Source organism: Rutidosis leptorrhynchoides, chromosome 1 (assembly GCF_046630445.1).
Source record: "Rutidosis leptorrhynchoides isolate AG116_Rl617_1_P2 chromosome 1, CSIRO_AGI_Rlap_v1, whole genome shotgun sequence".
Taxonomy (NCBI): Eukaryota; Viridiplantae; Streptophyta; class Magnoliopsida; order Asterales; family Asteraceae; genus Rutidosis; species Rutidosis leptorrhynchoides.
In genome coordinates this window covers 703,272,513-703,291,706 of record NC_092333.1, presented here as the reverse complement: position 1 = coordinate 703,291,706, position 19,194 = coordinate 703,272,513, and the positions used below count along the sequence as shown (strand labels likewise).

The 19,194-nt window shown below is 34.9% G+C and overlaps 3 protein-coding genes and 1 non-coding gene across 4 annotated transcripts; all 4 read right to left on the bottom strand.

The window, feature by feature from the left end:
- Positions 1 to 4,317: 4,317 nt before the first annotated feature.
- On the bottom strand, positions 4,318 to 6,753 carry LOC139853513 (BTB/POZ domain-containing protein At5g48130). The gene is made up of 4 exons (XM_071842904.1): positions 6,656 to 6,753; positions 6,457 to 6,526; positions 5,258 to 6,370; positions 4,318 to 4,998 (listed from the first exon to the last, which is right to left on the bottom strand). The coding sequence occupies exons 1-4, from the start codon at positions 6,751 to 6,753 to the stop codon at positions 4,318 to 4,320; spliced, it is 1,962 nt and encodes a 653-aa protein (XP_071699005.1).
- A 1,905-nt stretch (positions 6,754 to 8,658) lies between these two features.
- Positions 8,659 to 10,368, bottom strand: LOC139886165 (probable serine/threonine-protein kinase WNK11). Its single transcript, XM_071869915.1, has 2 exons — positions 9,863 to 10,368; positions 8,659 to 9,116 (listed from the first exon to the last, which is right to left on the bottom strand). Exons 1-2 carry the CDS (start codon positions 10,364 to 10,366, stop codon positions 8,730 to 8,732), a joined length of 891 nt encoding a protein of 296 aa, XP_071726016.1. The 5' UTR covers positions 10,367 to 10,368; the 3' UTR covers positions 8,659 to 8,729.
- Positions 10,369 to 13,530: 3,162 nt separating this feature from the next.
- LOC139886164 (uncharacterized) lies at positions 13,531 to 15,454 on the bottom strand. The gene has a single exon (XM_071869914.1). The coding sequence runs from the start codon at positions 15,243 to 15,245 to the stop codon at positions 13,686 to 13,688; it is 1,560 nt and encodes a 519-aa protein (XP_071726015.1). The 5' UTR covers positions 15,246 to 15,454; the 3' UTR covers positions 13,531 to 13,685.
- Positions 15,455 to 15,616: 162 nt separating this feature from the next.
- On the bottom strand, positions 15,617 to 15,696 carry TRNAL-UAG (transfer RNA leucine (anticodon UAG)). Its single transcript has one exon. It is a non-coding gene; the product is annotated as a tRNA-Leu (tRNA).
- Positions 15,697 to 19,194: the final 3,498 nt, after the last annotated feature.

Below are 19,194 nucleotides of genomic sequence, written 5' to 3'. Positions count from 1 at the left end.
AATATCTTCACAACTCATGTCTCATATTTAAACCCGTACTACCAATACATCTTGGAGAAGAGAAATGGTAAAAAACAGTTACGTGAATAACCTGATTATTCTATGTACATAAAAGTAAAAATACTCATCATCTTTGTATAACTTGAACATCAAAGGAGGCGCCAAAGATGAGCACCAATACTAGCATTATGTCAAAAGAGCTTCAATTATTCTATTGTGGCATTTTGGAGGACAGTCCTTATTGCTTTTTTGTTGTACATTAAGCATTAAAAATAATACTTTATATTAAATTAATTAATTAATTGAGGTGAGTCTATATAATGGTGGTGGAGTATGTCATGAATATTAGTAAAATGTGATTAGTTAGTGATGAGAAGGAAATGATGATACGCTCAAGTGAAACGGTGTTAATTTGAAGAAGCATGTAAGTGATAAGAATAGTCTTTTAATGGATAAGATTGTTTTCTTATAAACCAAATTATATGTTTGTCTAACCTGTTTCATCATTCTTCAAGGCTGTTCAAGAAATAAGTTAAAAGTGGACCTAAATTAGAAAACATGACTACTTGCATAAATCATGAAGTGGAGTTGGATAGACCAATTTCATGCAAGTCCTTACCTTTCCCTATTTATAGGTGATCACATAAATTATTTGAGGGCCAATTTGAATTTATAATTTTGTTTAATCCTTCAACAACTTAGAGTTTATTCACATGCCAACAACTTTAGTTTTGAAAAGTAAACACGTTTCTAAAGAATAAAGACAGAGAGCCAATATTAGACTTAGAGCAAGGCGTAGTGTTTGGACATCTTAGCCTTTTAGATCACTCGTAGTGGTGAGTCGTGTTGGTTGCTTTTTGCACTTTTTTGCTGACTATGATGTGTTGGTTTTTAGTGTGAAGTATTAGTGGTGTTGGTTTTTGGTGTGGGTTATGACTATGAGCATTGGATGATGTGTTAAGATATAATTAGGTAAGTATTAAAAAAGAATAAAAATAATATTTTTAAAATAATAAAATAACATGAACGCCGTTGTCTTCTCCGTTGATTTCCAACCGACGCAAATCAAATTGCCAATTCAACGTCACGATACGGGAGGTGTTTGGTGGGAGGTGTTTGGTGAGAGGTGTTTGGTGTTGTTTGGTTGCCACCTAGGCATCCAATCCCGTTGGTTAGTTCCGATACAAACTGACAAACGGTCTTAGGTGTTAATGTATGGGCCGGACTCAGTGACGTGTCCAAATAACAATGAAAATTTATGAACTTAAAGGGTTGAAATTGACCAAAATTTAAATTACATGGATCCCATGTAAACATGAAAATCAAATCTTTTTAAAGACTTGTTTCGTACTCTCTGTTTTTCCTCCTAACCTTCCCTCCAAACTTCAAAAATCAACATCACAGTTTTACTATCTCTACATTCATATAATATACGTATATCAGATTCAAACAGAAACAAAAAGAACAAAGAACATGTTTAATCAAACAGTTCCCCAAAAGATGTCGCTATTAGCACCACCACCACCATCAACTGATCGTGATCTGACACTGTTGGTACATCTGGTGAAATTCATGTTATTGTGGGACCGATGTTTGCTGGTAAAACAACTGCTCTTCTTCGCATGATCAAATCTGAAACCACCAATGGCAGGTAATTTAAAACCCCAATTCAATTGCTTATATTTAATATTTAATTTAATTAAAATTAAGAGTATATAACAAAGTTTGTATTTTGGTAACCGGTGTTTAATTTTTTAATATTTGTTGAATTATTATTATTCTTTTAGACTATGTCAAAATATTGACTATGGACTTTTAATCATAATAATTTAAGATAACAATTTAAGATAACGATAAAACTCTACATACAAGATTACCATAAGCTTATAAACATACATTTGTTTCTACCTACATCCGATGTGAGACTTTGATAACATCAACGTGTAATCATTATACTTTATCAAACGCACCCAAAAGACACTTTACTCTTTTTAAAAATGACAAAATTACATTGGTAACTATTTATCTTTTGTTATTTGGAAAGATTTATGTTCTTTTCATCTAATGACATTTTTTTTTTTTTGGAACAATTACTTTTATTAAGAAAAAACCCTCCTAGCAAGGAGCTAGGAAAAGGCTAACGATTACAATGGCTTAATGCGCCAAGAGTTCCAATTTACATTAAAATTACTTCTACTACTAATCCAAATGAAAGACATGAAAACAATAGAATCAAACAACAAGTTCTTCATCGGGGGGAGGAAAATCACGCTATTACGAAATCTCGATAAGTGCCAAACCAAAGAGGCAACTATAGTAGATAATTTGTCTTTAACTTCCAATCTTTCATGCCAATTGTCAAGCCAAGACATTCACTCGGACCAATCTTTTCATCTAATGACATATTTGTTACTGTTGGAAAACCGTGTGTACTTTTAACAATTCAGATTAACGCAGCGGATAGTTAAAATAATAATCTTTTATTATTTTATGAACAAAATTTTACAAGATTAAATATTCACTTATTTAATGAAACATGCACACGATTAATCTTTTCCAATGATCAAGTTACACCATAGTAATTGTCATGAATATAAAACAAAAGAGGAGTTAACGATATACCTTTCTTGAAGAAACTGATGAATGGAGAGAAACCTACGATCAAAAGTATGACCGTCTCTTTGGATAGTCCACACTACACTTCAAACAACGTCAATGGATGCTAGTCCAAACCCAAGTAACTTATTAATATAATCTAATTATATTAATAAATATATATTGAAAATATATAATACTCCGTGTATTAACATTTGCAAAAAGAAATGAAAGAATGTTACTCTTAGTTCTCGTGACAAAATGAAATAACAATTTTGTGATTTTTGTTTTCTTTTTCATTCACTCTCACCCTCTCATAAGTACCACATATATATATATATATATCAGATGTAAATCGATTCAAAAGATTTGAGGATCTTTTCATTTTTGTGTTGTACATTAAAACAACCAATATATATATTATAATATGTTAAAAGTTAGGTGGAGAAAATTTAGAAGACCATTTCCATATTTACAAAGATACTGAGTATAAATTCATTAAACAATAAAGTCGTATTTCTCAAATACTTTAGAGGTATGTTATGTAACTTATAATTAATAATTTCTATCATGTCACTTTAATCATGTCACTTTCATGTGAATATTAAATTAATTAATTTCGTTTCATATATTATTCATATGAATAGTAAATGAATTAATTTCGATTTACTATTTTGTTACTTGAGTAATATATATACATCATATATATATTTTATTTGACGTCTCGGTGTATATGTGTGTGACCCCGAAGACTCAAATGAAGTTGGTCATATAGTTATATGTTGTACCTTGCACATTAATCTTACAGGACTCCCACTTGTGCATGGCACAACACTAAATAACTATACAAACAATGGTAAGCGTCTAGCAACACGTCATTGTCCCCAAATTCACGTGAGGGTAGTTTCTCGAAACTGTTTATGGTAAGTGTTAAATGTCATTCATCCTTTTGTTTCAGATACTTTAGTTAAACTTGAGATATGGATCATCGGCCATTCTCATTTGTTTAACAATTTTGTTTCTCGATCTTAGAACTGAATTAGATCACCAAATTAATTAAGTATCATCTTAATTACATCAGGGTGCGGCCACACAAATATCTTATTCATTCATCGAGGAGCTCAACAAGTATCTAACTCCAAACATTTTAGAGGAACAAATCCTATTTTGCATACACGTGTCTATCACGAGCTTTACATTATACCCAATAATGGCCTTTATAACAGCCTTATTCAGGACAACGTTTAACCATATCAAAATACAATTCTACACTCATCAAGACGGGCGTGCATCTTAAGTCTAAGGACACAAAAACATAATCACTAAAAGATTTACTACTGACTACGATCCATGTAGTGACATCTCATGGTTGGGTCATTCCAATATACATCATCAATGAATACATATGAATTTTGGTCTCAATGAGACGAAAACAGAACTTATAGGTGGGGCAGATATTTATATGCCTGTTTGTCGTCAGCATTATGTTAATGGACACATGGTGATCAAAATTGTTGCTTAGGAGCTCAATGTATGTTCTTTGGATTAACTTGTTTCTGTAATTTAATAAGCAGTGTTTGTTAAGGTTGTATTAATGTATTGTAACTGTGTTATATAAATGAGCAATCAACAGTTAACCATTCAATTAAAAGGCAATCAAGTGCACCGATAGTAGCATATATGATATATAAATGATATATAAAGTAAACATATTACACTAATTTATACTGTACGACACTTATTTCTCTTTGGTTTAGCTCTACCAAACAAACTAAACTTCCTAAACACTTTAAGTAACTTGCTAGCGTATCGCCTTTGTGACGCAAAATTCACAGTCCCGATGCAGCTCGTCACTTGTCCAAGTGGGGTCCGCTTCTTACTCATCGTTCTTCCTTCTAACCCATACTGCCTCATGGGCTCAACATTCTTGACAACTTGTTCTCGTTTCTTGGACGTGTTTTGTAACTGAAGGCTTCTTTTTAAGGTTATCAATTGTTGTTCAAGTGTCTGAATTCTAAAGCTTGTTGACTCGTATTCTGTCCTGCAAAATTCGCGATCTTCAGATCCTAAATCTTTTTGTAACAAGAAACTTAATGGTAGGCTTCTTGTGTCTTCTACATCTACGCATGGACTATCTACAAGATTATGGCTTTTTGAATTTGCGTATCGTGAGCTCGGCAGGCTTCCTGAAAAGTCTCCACAGTGTGCATATCTGAATGAATCAGAGCATTCTTTTAATGCTTTGTGTGTACTTAATTGCTGCACAAAAAGAGCTTGAACTATTAACCGTAAAGGCATTAATTCATTTTGGACCGCTTCTACGCAAACTTCATTTGATAGTTTCTGACAGTTGAGGTATTTGCACACTGTACTCTTTTCGTCTTGTGACAATTCGCAGTGCACCTGCAAAAAAGAAGTCCAAAATGTTCAGATTTCATAAACCATAAACAAATGGATTTTGCTAACGACAGCCTTTAAGCATGGCGTTAACATGCTTTTAGAAGTCTACATTCATGTTACCGCTACCACTAACTGCTATGTACAACTGTTTAAAACGTGTTAACGACAGCCAAAAGGCTGTCGTTTGCATAATGCAAAATATATATAGAAAAATATTTGAATAAAGTATGCTGCAAATACTAAAGATAGTAAAGGAACGTACTTGTAGAAAGATGTTCAATGCTTTATAAAGGTGATCATGATTTTGCCTAGATGATATTGGCATGATTTCAATGAGTTCCATGAATCTTTTCGAGCTCATTTTTGTGTCACTAGCTATACGGGTGAGATACGAATCCCATAATTCTGCAACAACGGAATGATAAGGCGAAGGAATATTGCTATTTGAACACATATTAAACGCGACATAAGTTGAAAATATGCTCTCCATGGTTTCCATCTCAATGCTACTTGAAAAATCATCCATTTTATTATTTTCCGGTGAAAGGAAATCTTCAACTTGAGCCATATGCAACACACCAGATATTTGATTCTGCAACCTTATCGTATACTCTTTACCTAAATCGAATTTTAGTGTTTTCGAGAGTAAACTGAAGTAGAATCCAACTGGAATGACTCTACTACCTTTCTCTCCGATATGAAGTAAATCAAGAACCTCTTTTAGCAATAGAGCTACATCTTTATCACTGTTTTTTTCAACCGAAAGTACCCAATTCACGTAGAACAAAATGACCGGGCTAACATACTTTTCTTTCATACCTTGTCTTCTTAATGACCCGATTACCCGTTTGAAAAACCCAAATGGGAGAGCTATAAGGTCTTTGATCCACACATCTTGGGTCATGATTTCTTGAACCATTTCGGAGCACCATTTTTGAGTGCTTAAAGCTTCTAATGTGACAACAGGTTGGTCTCTTCTTCTTTCAGGATCAAGAATCTCCATGCAAGCCATGAAGGCTAAAGACTCGATGCAACGGCTCACAATTAAGAGCTCCTCAGCCCATGGGTCAAGTGATTGACATTTTTGAAGGACGATAAGTGTATCATCCCAGCTTTGTAACACAACTTGGTTCAAGTAAATGTCAAACCGTTCACATAAGTTACCCGAGCTATACTCTTCTGTCATTTCGAGATACTCAGCCGCACATCGTAAAGCTGCAACGTTAAACGGGTCAACTAAGGTGGATGATCCGTAGATAAAGAGTGAGATCATTTCAAATGTTTCGGGTCCTCCTGGGAAATCTTGTGGCAGCTCAACTTCATTGGACTCGTTTAGTTCTCGGTTAAAGTATCCACTTCTTGAAAACAATGGATACTGCAAATAATATAATGGTCATCAGTATATTTCTAATTAAGCACTAATTAGAATTTCAACCTTTAGCTATTTATGATTGAAGTTACCTTGTGAAGATTGAAAATTCTGTTAGCAACACGAACGCACACCGAAGCTGGCAAGCCTGTTTCTTGGCTCCTATAAGATTAGATAACCGAAAAGAAAGACAAACATCAAATGGGTATGATAGGATTCGAAGTAAGAACGGATATAAGTAATGAATAATTGAAAAAGTTGTGATCTTTTTGCATAATAATATGATTATACCATGAAATGATCTTGATCTTGAGAAGGGCACTGACATTTGGTGAACATAAAGGACTTGAAAGCATGGAGGTATGATTTTTTGATGCAGAAGTATCCATTGGGTTAAAAAAAGAACAAGAAGTTGTAGTTCTGCAAACTTTACAAACAAACTGAGAATTTAACCATCATTTTTGAGTCTTTTCATGGATATAATTGCTTGATCCGGATCTCCTCAAATTAGAATAATAATAAAAATAGTACATAGTTATTGCTTCTAGAACCCATAAAACCAGATGATTTCAAATGGGTTTCAACCATTGGATGACTAAATGAATGGTGTTAGATGTGGTGTATGTAGATACATTGTGTTGGTCAAAGTAAGATGCACACGAGTGTACTAAAATAAATGGTAATTTTTTTAAGGTTTCAAGGTTCATTTTCTTGATTGCGGGGAAGTTTGAAAATGTTATCAAAGCCTTGGACAGTAGAATAAGGGTGTTAACTTTTCTACCCTTCTTACTTACATGTGACCCTTTTGACAATCTCTACATTTTTTGTGTCCCAATTCACCTACAAATTTGTCTCCACTTGTTTTATTTTCCATTTTAAAGACCAACTCTTTTTAAGTCTTAACTCAATGTTTATAAAGTTTTATTAGAAAGCAAAAAGACCAATATTAAGGATCAGATATGTAAAGGTATGCAAATAGTTAGGCATATGAACTGCATTAATACTATGTTGGATTCTAACTATATGTATGAGAGTAATTACTTGTGAGAAGACAGAATAAAGTAACAGAATTTCAACAATAATTATCTTAATTTTAAGTTAGGTTAAATAAATGCTTAGAATGCACTAACATTGGAAAGGTCCTTTGGTAGCCAGTAATTAAATTGTGGCTGAGTCACAATTTAAGTTACAGAGGAGTTTTATATTATTACTCAATCAAAGAATTGTTATTATTATATTGAAAACTCGATATATAAAGTATTATTTTATTATAATTATAAAATTTATTTATATAAAAAGGTAAATGGGAAATGTAGTAATAAGAAAAGGTGGAATGTCAAAGAATGAAGATGAAGTAAAAAAGAAGTATTTGTGTGGTTTGTAGCATAAGTTAACAACCAGGACGGCACGGCTCTTAAAATCTTCCATTTTTTATTCCTTATTCTTTGCTTTGTTTCCTCCCACACTACTCAATCGGTCAACCCCCACAATTCTTTTATTTTATTTTTTTTTTATAATTATTAATTAATATATAATTATAGTAATATAATTATAATTTACTTCTTATTCCCCATGTTTCTTATCACTATAAAATGAGTTTATAGTGTCATATTCTCACATCATTAGTAGCAGCACATCTTGTAATAGCAATAAAATGTCAAAAATAGTCTCACGATAGCCTAGTTAGGCCCCATACAACAAATTAAAAAATATTCACCCTTCATAACATCACATAACATGAACAAGAAAAACCTCGTCCGTTATGTTTTCCTTCTATCGGAAAACAGTTGATATTGAAGCTCAAAAAATCTATACTATAGTTACATTATTATGATGCTCTCTACACAATTACATAGTAATATTTAATCATTTACCACCAAATATATTTTTAAATTATTATATTATACAATACTCTAATGCACATTTAGTAATGTGAAGCTAAATATGGTGATGTGTAGATCACCTTCCAACAAAACTGACATCTTGGCCAAAAGTGTTTGGTTGGTAAATGTGGCACACGTTTGGGTGATGTATGGGCCCGTATAAAGAACAGACCTTTGGGTGGTGTATGGGCCCGTGGGGCTGGTGTATGCAAATGCAAGTCAAAGGTTCAAGCTTCAAAGTTCAAACATTACAATAGTTGGATAGTAGCAAGTATATAAGAAGATCTTGATTCTGGAAATAAAGCAAAGATAGGCCTTCTTACTACCCCTAATTCTTAGATAAATCAATGCATTCATTCGGTTAACTTCAAACTATAGGAATCATTTGTTTTTACATCTACGTAACAGCTAATTTACCGCAAACCAAATATGCCAAAATCAAAGAATGCGAAAATAATACACAAAAGAAGATATATTAGGCACTACAAGGTACAATCACTCCCTTCACTATTGGTCTCCAAAAGAAACGGGTCATTAAGAAGATCAGAAGCAGAAGGTCGTGCTCGTGGTTGACCAATGCATCTTTCAATAAACGCTTTTAGTTCAAGATCACCTACTTTATCAAACGCTTTAGGCATCACACCACTTGTAACCTTCCTGTATATTTTAGCAATACTGTCACATTCACTATATGGTATCTCCATTGTCGCCATTTCAAGCAAACACATTCCAAATGAATAAATATCCACCAACTCATTGTAATCCTCTTCGTATAACTCTGGAGCCATATACTCGGGTGTTCCCAATAATGTATGAGCAGCATGGTTCTTCCCTACTACTGCTGCTAAACCCAAGTCGCCAATCTTAACCTGTATACAGAATCAGATATATAGTTTTTTAATAAAGATACTGTTACTTGTTTTTTTTTACAAATTATGAATCATTCAAAGGCTTACTGGTAATATAACTGGCAGTTGAGACCCACACTCTCAAGTTTGGGTCAATTGGGTCAAGCTTTCGGGTCCATACGGTCTTGAGAAAAATTAGGCATGACAATTTAAACCAAAACTTAAAAAAGGTTCAATGGGTTCTCTCCAACCTACTGGTCCTATACCAAACTTAAAGGAACGAGTCCAATGGGTATCAATTCCTAAAGCTCAATAAACAGAGATGGGTCTAACAGTTCTTGTGAATGGGTCAAATGGGTCGAGCATAACAAGTTTCATTCGTCAAACGTTTATGAAAGCAATCATGGTTATATCATTTATTATGTACATTAATATTTTCTTATATATATAAACCGTATATATAAACGTAAAACATAATCATTAATGTAAAATTCAAATGTAAAAGTAGTTGACCCGTTTGGACCTATTTGACCCATGAGCCGTTTCGACCCGTTACCCATTCGACCCAACCTGACCCACTTAAAATCCGACTTATTTGACCAATGACCCATTTCAACCCAAAACCATTTTGAGCCGTTACCCAAAGCAACCCAACCTGACCCGTTTGTCAGGTATAGAGATGATTAGCAGCTAATTATAAGTTTTATTGAGAACACAAGAATTGGATAATTATATATATATATATATATATATATATATATATATACCTTTCCGATGTTTCCATTGATGAAGATATTACTGCAATTCAGATCCCTATGAATAATACACGGTTCATGAGTGTGTAAATACTCCAACCCCCTCAAAATCTGTCTCGACCAATTCTTCATAGCTTTGAGTGATACACGTCTATGCTTCTTCCTATAATCCCTCAAATTACCCGATGCACACGCCTCAGTGATAAAATTCAAGGTGCTGTGTTCAATATCCCTCCAAAAACTATAAAGAACAATTATATTTTCATTCTCAAGTGTCTGTAACAGTTCTATTTCTGAAAACAGTCTCTTGAGTACAGACGGGTCTTCACTAAAGTTCCTTAATTTTACTTGGTTCCAAGCCACATCTCTGCCTTCTTCTTGGTCAAAACCTCTATAGACCTTTTTCACAGCACCAGCTCCTAACAGGTCGGTGTACCGCCCAAATCGTCCTGATGGGTCGACCTCAACAAACGGTTCTCTGTCTTGATCAGACATATCAGGACTTGCAGATGGCATTGTACAGATATTTCCCCTGAACCTAATGATGTAACCCCAAACCATAAGTACATACAAATAACATAAGTATCAATTAAAGTGTCCTTAGCGCAGAAACCAAAAAATGAAATTTCTTTTATTCTGTATTGATGCACGAATATTTCAAACCGATGAACAGAGTTGAAAAATACACCAGCTTTTGGTATTTGTTCACCGGTGTGAAAATTTGCGTGCATCACTACATAAAAGGGGAATTTTTACGCTTTCCAGGATAATGATGCTTGTTATTTAGATACACAAGTCTACTATAAATAAGCCAAATTAATTAGGTTTAAAAGTGTTAATTCCATATAAACACGAGGTTTATAGAAATGATGATGAATTCTGATAGCCAAATTTATCTGCACTATGAATTATGCATATACAAAATTCTAAATTAACGGTTCATCGTCTTTAAAATTGCTTCAGTAACAATATGCTTACATATGCTTTATACTTCACCTACATTAAAAAATGGTACAATAAAACAAATGAGGATTAATTACAACCGTAATATTAAACTTCACACACATTAGGGTTTGGAAAGTAGTTGTAATTAGGAACAAAAAAATAAGAAACACAGAATTGATATAGAAGCAATGGAATAGTTAATTACCTGATATAATGCAGGATGTTGATTCTGTCAGCTTCAAATAAGAGATAACAATTGCATGTATGGTATCATATTATGTGTATGTGTGTATATATAGGGGATGCTTGTGTACATAGATGATACAGTATACATTTGTATTTTGAATACGACGTCATTCGGAATATGGTTTGATAATATACTCCGTATATAAATAAATAAATACTGTATAATGTATAATATATAAAATATAAATATAATAATGATAATTAATTCAAGTAATAATAAATAATAATAATAATATATAATATATTATATATATAATATAATTCTGTAATATATACTAAATTTTAAATTTAAATTTTTAAACGGATACACGGATAATGAATCACATGTTCATGCTGAACGAGAAATGAGAAATGATATTATTTTTACTTAAATACATGCAATGTATTGGGGAGGTCGGATCTAAGGTGTGTACTTACACACGACACAAAATCTAAAAGACAACCTAAAAGAGCCTAAAAAAATTCAACAATACATATCCATTTTCTTTCAATTCTTTTTAACAGCTTCGGGATCACCCATAGGAGACTGAACCACCTTCGCTAGCATTGCCACGCGCACGCTATGGAGGAAACCCACCCGAAAACCGGGAAGGGAAAAGTACCTCTCACAAGTTGTGTATTTCAATATTTATTTATTTTGAAACAAGTAGAGTATTTGGTGTCTTCAACGTATACAAATACAAGAAATACAAAAGTAACCTTCTTTTACGACTACCATTATGATGATTATGATAATCAAATTCGATTCGCTTAAGTGTCTTTGAAATTCATACAATCTGGTATTGTCTTGAAGTTTCAGCATCAACCTCAATGGGATACCAGGTACGAGTAACACCCGTGACAACCACGGTTGTCAATAGCTAAAAATGAGAATCCAAGAAACCAAAAAGAAAAGCAAAACTCATGTGAACCCACCCCAATTGGACACATTAAATATTCGTTTAAAAAGTGTCTTCACCCACACTACTACATTAAATTTTGAATAATATCGTGATTACCATTCACACAATCGTACTAAAAACGAATGCAATTTGCAAAACGAAAAAAACCTTGCCATAACCATGATCACTAATAGTATATGGTTACTAGTTTCATCAATACGCTACCTCTATATCACAAGTATCTTGTGTCGGTCACTATGTTAGTTTCGCCTTGAATCCATCCATCCATCCATCCATCCAACAAAAGGTTGTATCGGATTCCTCTTCAAGCAAAAGCAAGAAAAGTATGTCATCTTAAACACATTTCCATCATCAACTTTGAAAACAAGAATCAACAAACACCCCAAGATTCGCTATTAATGAACCCATGTGAAGTCATGTGAACCCCCCTTTACCTGCAAGTGTGCTGCAAAAGAAGGATCAACCCCAAAGTTACCCTATTTTTAAGCCTAATGGCAAAAGTGCCAGCTCGGCACAGATGTACACCTATCCACAACTGGCATACAAAATTGCTGAAAGATAACAAACGCTAAATGTTTGTATAGAACAAACAGCTGTTTATTCCTCTATTGTTTGTGCTATAAATCTTAAGCACATAACAGATGTAGCACCAATATGTCATTGTTCACCATTGATCACACAGATCATGATCTTAGGATAAGTCTTCATAATTCAGTACACTTTTTAAGCAAGGAAAGAACTCACCTTGAGGCAGTCAACAATCTGGTAAAGCCAAATTGATGCTGATTCTCAAGAAATTATATATTCCAGGGGATCCACTCCAAAACTACATAGCAACTAGGTGGTAAAATGAGCGGGTAGAATGGCACAACAAATAAATCAGGATCAGTACGGGTTACATTTTTGCGGAGGCCAAAACAAGTTGGGTTGAGTTGAACCTAGGTTCTTAGAAATACACATCGGACGACCTTGAAAGCCCGTTTGACCATTAGAAATAAAGCATAACCAAATCAACCCATTGATATGAATATCGTGTCAGATATTGTCAACCCTAATACTCTAGTAGCAACCAAATAAGAAATCGATAAAAGCCTTGTCCTTATGTTAGATGCAAGAGGCATGAGCTTATTCCAGTACAAGTAATACGAAGGGCTTTTAATTTTGGAGATAAAACTAAAAAGAAATTAATAGTTGTGCTAAATGCCTATAGCATGCTCTGCAAAAATCCGGAAATCTGCTCGTAATGGATACAATATTCCTATAAACTAGATAATATCTTCGTAAGAAAATGCTATGCTGAACATTCCTAGCTATCAACATATGCCCCGGGGGTGGGGGTGGGGGGGGGGGGGGGGGTTGGGGGGGGGGTGGGGGGGGGGCTTCTATCTAAACCATCATGACAACTATATATTTTTCACGTCATACACAAGTATATGAATTGCCTTAATCTAAACTGTCACGACGTAATTTCAACTAATTTCATTGGACTGAAAGTAGCTATAACATACAGTGTGTAAAACCAAGCCAATTAGAATGAACGCAAAAAAAGGAGATGAAATAAAGGGAACATATCAAACAAGTCACTGATTAGGGAAAGCAGATGAAAATACATATTACATATGACTTACAGAATTATGATAGACTGGCCACAAATCATAAATATTCAAATGAAATGAAACAGTACATTATAACAATAAAGGCGTTGTCATAAGCTTGATTCATTAGTCAAATACATAATATGATTACCAAGGAGGATTAGAGCCCTCCCTAACAGAAGGTGACCTTGAACTCAAACTCCCATCTCTCCCTAACCTTGATGTACTTCTTCCCACCTTTGGTGTTAACAACCCAGGACTCGACCCACGATAACTTGCACGCAGTGACTCATCAACAGTAGCAGAATGAGATGACTTAGCAATTGCATTCCGAACAAATTTCTGAGCAGCAGGGGACAGAGTCCGTGCTCCGGGACTAGCACTACCACCTCTAACTGCAGACGGAAGTGGCGGCTTCTGGAACATTCTAGAACGATCCCTTATTTTCCGAGAAGCCTCCCTAGACAAAGAATGTGCCTTTACATCTCTTGTAGGTGGAAGAGGGATATTAAACTGGGGGCCGTTTCCGCTACCACCAATATCAATAGGAGTATCTTCTGGTTCCAGTCTCAACGGTGTTCCTTCGATCTCTCCCCACGTAATAAACGGAGATTCATCCACACCCGGTGCAGGAGATGGCGTCTTGACATAACTATACCCGTTATCCGCCTTCTTATTAGATTCAACGTAAAACGCATTCGGTGTCTTCCTTAAATCTTCCAAATCATACTTTTTCCCTTTATCCCCGTCCCTATCCGACATAGACCAAGGAACAGGTGTACCACCAGCAACAGGATTATAAAGAACCGATATTTCATCCTCCTCTTTAGGTCTAGAATCCATCATTTTACCATGAAACCTCGTATTCGTTTTACTAATCTCCTTTGTCATCCCTTTTAACCTATTCGCCAACTCATCCTGAGTCAACGCCACCTCACCTCTATCAGCAGGATGATACATTAACAAATTCTTTGCAGTATATTTCCAACCGTCTAATGTAGCTACAGGCTGATCAGACGACCCGTACCCGTCCGTAATCCTATCCTTTTTCGCATCCTCTATTAACCCCGTCGTCCCTCGATTCTCACCTTCTAACAAAAACCCATACCTCTCTCTTTTCTTTCTATTCGTCTTCTCAATTAATTTCGAAAAACTATCATTATCCTCACTCGTATACTTTCTAAAAAACGCGTCAAGCGTTAAATCTTCGGCATTAACATCCCCACTACCATCATTACTAATTATCTCTTTAGAAACATTTGAAAACTCTTGTTTCGTATCGATTCCAGGTGTTCTATCATTATCAAAAGGTGTACTAGTATTACGGAAAAACGTCGAACCAGGTGTGCGAATTTTACCTGCCGTGTCCGTAACCGGAGTTTTACCCGACCGCCGTTCGATAATTTTCAACTGCGCGTCACGCATGAGCATCGGATCACCGGAACGAGTAGCTTCCAGCCAATCGAGTCGGTCTCGGAGCTTGGGAATATCAGGGAAGAAATCGCGTTCAATAATTTTTTCGATTGCAGCGACGTACGTGTCTTCATCGAGCACGGTTGAAGATGAGCGTTTTCTAGGGTTTTTATAAGTTGCGGTGGTTATCGAATTGGATGAACTGGGGGTTTGATTGAGCGGTGTTTCGGAGATTGATGGTGACGGTGATGGGGATGAGAGACGGCGGGGTGAGTGTCCCGGTGATAGTAACATGATGATCTAGGGTTTGGAGAATTTGGCAAATTAAGGGGATATAAAATTTGCGCGGTTAGGGCAAATATATAATCTGATATGATCTGATCGGACCTGCAGATTTATATGTATAGCAGTGTAGGAGGTTTGCTGGGAGCAAGGTTGTTTGTACGGCGGTGATGGGCGGAGGTATGGCGTGTCGGAGTAGTATATCGGATCAATTTCCTGATCAGAGTCGGTGGTTATGAAATATATTTTGCTTTCATTAAAAAATAGAAAAATAAAAAGTAAATAATTACACTAGTTTAATTTTAATTAAGTATAAAATAAATATAAATATTAAATATAATATATATAAGATTACCTGCATGCCAGGTAAAAAATAAATTAGATGACAGCTGTGGGATTTGAACCCACGCCCTTTCGGACCAGAGCCTAAATCTGGCGCCTTAGACCACTCGGCCAAACTGTCAAGATGTGATCATCGTCTTAATTCTTAATTATGTCTGCACAAACCTAAAATAAATATTTGGTGTCAAACAAGACACTTTAATTCCCTGTTTTGTGGTAATCAGATGACTCCCATGTACACCTATTTTTTAAATGTGTCTGTCCTCTCATCAGGTGTATAGATGGTTGATCGATCATGCATAGATATTTTTATAAGAAATTATATATTGATGATATGATATATGAATAATGTAAGGTTTAAGAATCTTAGTATTTAACTTTCTGGTCCGGTTTCCGTGAATAATCTAGATCGATATGATGATATTAATGGGGTGGTTGAATGTTTAAGTCCATCATCGATAACGTTCGTTGATCGATTGTCCCAAAAAGATGGTACGTTATCGTTGACAAAGACTGACTTGTTAACCTTGTAGTCGTGATGAATGTTGTGTTACGTAAACCCTAATCATATGAATCCGACAAAGTGTATTCTACGTAATGTTGTGTATATTATGAGGGTTTAGGGTTTGTATTTATGGACAAACTCTAGTTTTAGAATCACCAAACCATCATAATCCTTTCCATAACTAGCTGCCAATAATATCGGCTATAAATATGAAAATAATCATAACTGTAAATGATTAAGAATTGTTAAACGACTTAAGGGAAGCGCGCGCGCGTCTCGCATACTGCATGGTAGCTACATGCGCGCAGATAGATTTAGTCAAGGATAGCGCATTGACTTTCCTTTAATAGTGTGTGATAGTGCAATTAGCTGCACAAAATTCGCATGCGCGAATATGCGAATGATTAATGGTTGCGGAATGAATCGAATCTTTTGTTTTGATACGTCAAAATACCCTTATTCAAGAAATATTTGAAATATCCTAAACATACAGGTCATTAATGTTGAAGTTGTATACTTCACGTGGATTAAAAAAAAAAACAAGATCTTTAAGAAGATCCAAAAATCAGTTAAGGAAGTGTGTGATGCAATGAAAGATTGTATTCAAACAAGATAGTGAGCATGAAGCTTAAAAAGTTCATAGATGTTCAAAATGTTGGTGCTATATTGAGGCTCAAATGGGTTGAGTCTTAGTTGTGTTTATTATATATATTGTACGAGAATCATTTTATTGGTGCCATATTTGATACTCACAAAAAAAAAAAAAAAAAAAAAAAAAAAAAAAAAAAAAGACTAGCTACCCCAATCAATTTGCTACACTTCAGAATCAACACAATAATACGCTCCTACTAAATGATTAGACCAATTTTAACGCGGCGTTAGAGGGGTCCCGTCAGACGAGCTGGCGATGGGTGACGCCCCCTGACGCCTCTAGTGGGGCGTCACGCGTGACGGATTTGGGGCGTCAGTGAGTGTCAAAACGGAAAAAAAAGGGAGTGTCACGGACACGTGTCAGGTGCTGATTGGTCCAAAAAACAAACCGTTGGGCAACGGCTAGAATCCCATTTTTTTGAGTTTTTTTTTTTATTTAGATTATATATATATTTATCTATATAAACCCATACACACTATCATTTTTAACACACCTAAACTCATTTTTAACACACCTAAATTTAAAAGGCGTTTTCGTATGCGGATTCAACTATTTCTCCGAATATCGCAAGGTAATTCTAATTTCATTAGTCATGATATTCTCGAGCATTTTAGATTTTTTAGGGAACGTTTCGATGCTATCGGTCGGCCGACTTTTAAAATCGTCTTATTAAATTTATGTAATAGTTAAATTTTATGTAATGGTTAAATTTATGACTTTTTAATATTTTTATATGTATTTAATTATATGTAATATATTTTGTATTCATAATAATAAAAAAAGGAAAAATAAAAAATAAAATTGGTGGGACCTATTTGACACTAGAGGGGGCGTCAGGGTTATTGAGTGTCAAATGCTGACATTGCCACGTCACAGGCAGATTGCACTTTTTGGCCAAAAAGTGAACAATCTGCCTGTGACGTCCCATGCAAGGTTATTCATGGTCTTAACGATATCATCATACCAAATATTCTATTATTCATTCAATAGTAAATGCCCAGGGGCGATCCTACTTGAGAAGTAGTGGAGTCCGATGATCTCATTAGTTTGGATTTTTTTTTTCCCAACTCTAAACTATTTTCAGAATGTATAGAACGCCACTAAATTCAGTTATATAACTCATATATATTGTCAATTTATAGTATATTTTTCAAGGTAATGACCACAAAAGTACACTTCAAATACAATTAGTTTTAGAAAATCGACTTCGCTGGGCTGCAACATTGCACTTAATGTTATCTCTGACCTAAAGTATCCACCTATGTCGTCATTCGCTTAGTGTGGGGGCAACGGGTGTGAGATTTTACCGGTCATGCCCTCGAATTGGTCCGAGTTTCCTCCAGAGCAGTAGTTAGGGGCGGATTATGCAACTACGCAAGATAAATGCGTGAGTGATTTAGTCCCCATGGGTGGTCCAAAACTGATCTCAAATATATATATATATATATATATATATATATATATATATGGCATCAAGATCACACGAAAATATGAACATTTAAAAAAGACACTTCGTGATGAATGTCATTATTTAGGCGGGAAAACGATCGACAAAAATAATATTCAATATAATATTAATCGTGAAGAATTTTAACATTTTTTTCATGTTTTGTGAAGTACTTTTTGTCAAAATTTAGCCCGATTTAGAGTTTGGGGTTTAGGTTTAGGGTTTAGGGTTTTGTCCCGGAACCCTAAACTCTAAACCATTTGTGTTAAAAGCTCAATCTAAATCCTAAATCTAAACCCTAAATGTAACATCCCGTTTTTCCCACACGTGAATTAAGGTACATATTTAACCGTTTATACTCTTATAACTCGTTTGTTTATGTGATGAAATGAAATAAAGTGTTAGTTGATGTGTAAATGTGTGTGTGTGTGTGTGTGTGTATATATATATATATATATATATATATATATATATATATATATATATATATATATATATATATATATATATATATGAGAATGCATGCATGTATGAGTATATGCATGGGTTTTGATGGTGTTAAGTCGTGTGAGGCTAAGACGAAGATTAGACGTATATAGGAAGCGTGAACGAGGTGTACTAGTCGTATAAATCGATAATTGGTTTAACGTAGTCAAAATGGTCAGGTGCAGGCCATTGCCGCGCCGCGAGTTTCCTGGGCGCGCCGCGACGAATAACGTGAATCAGATTCAGGAGGCTTGCTAAATAGTTCGAGAAATCAGTGTATCGCCGCGCCGCGGCATTTGGGAGTCGCGCCGCGACAAACTGGGCGAGCTGGTTCCTGTTTCAGTTTTTAAAATAAGTGGTCTAAGGGTAATTTCGTTCTTTTGCGTGTAGATCTGATTGGGACATTTAATCTCCACCACTTATTCATCTTTATTCATTTCTTTTCTCTTTTCTTTCTCTATTTCCTCTCAAAACATAAAACTCATTTGATTTCAAAGTGAGATTTGAGAGTGAAGATTTGTGAACCAAT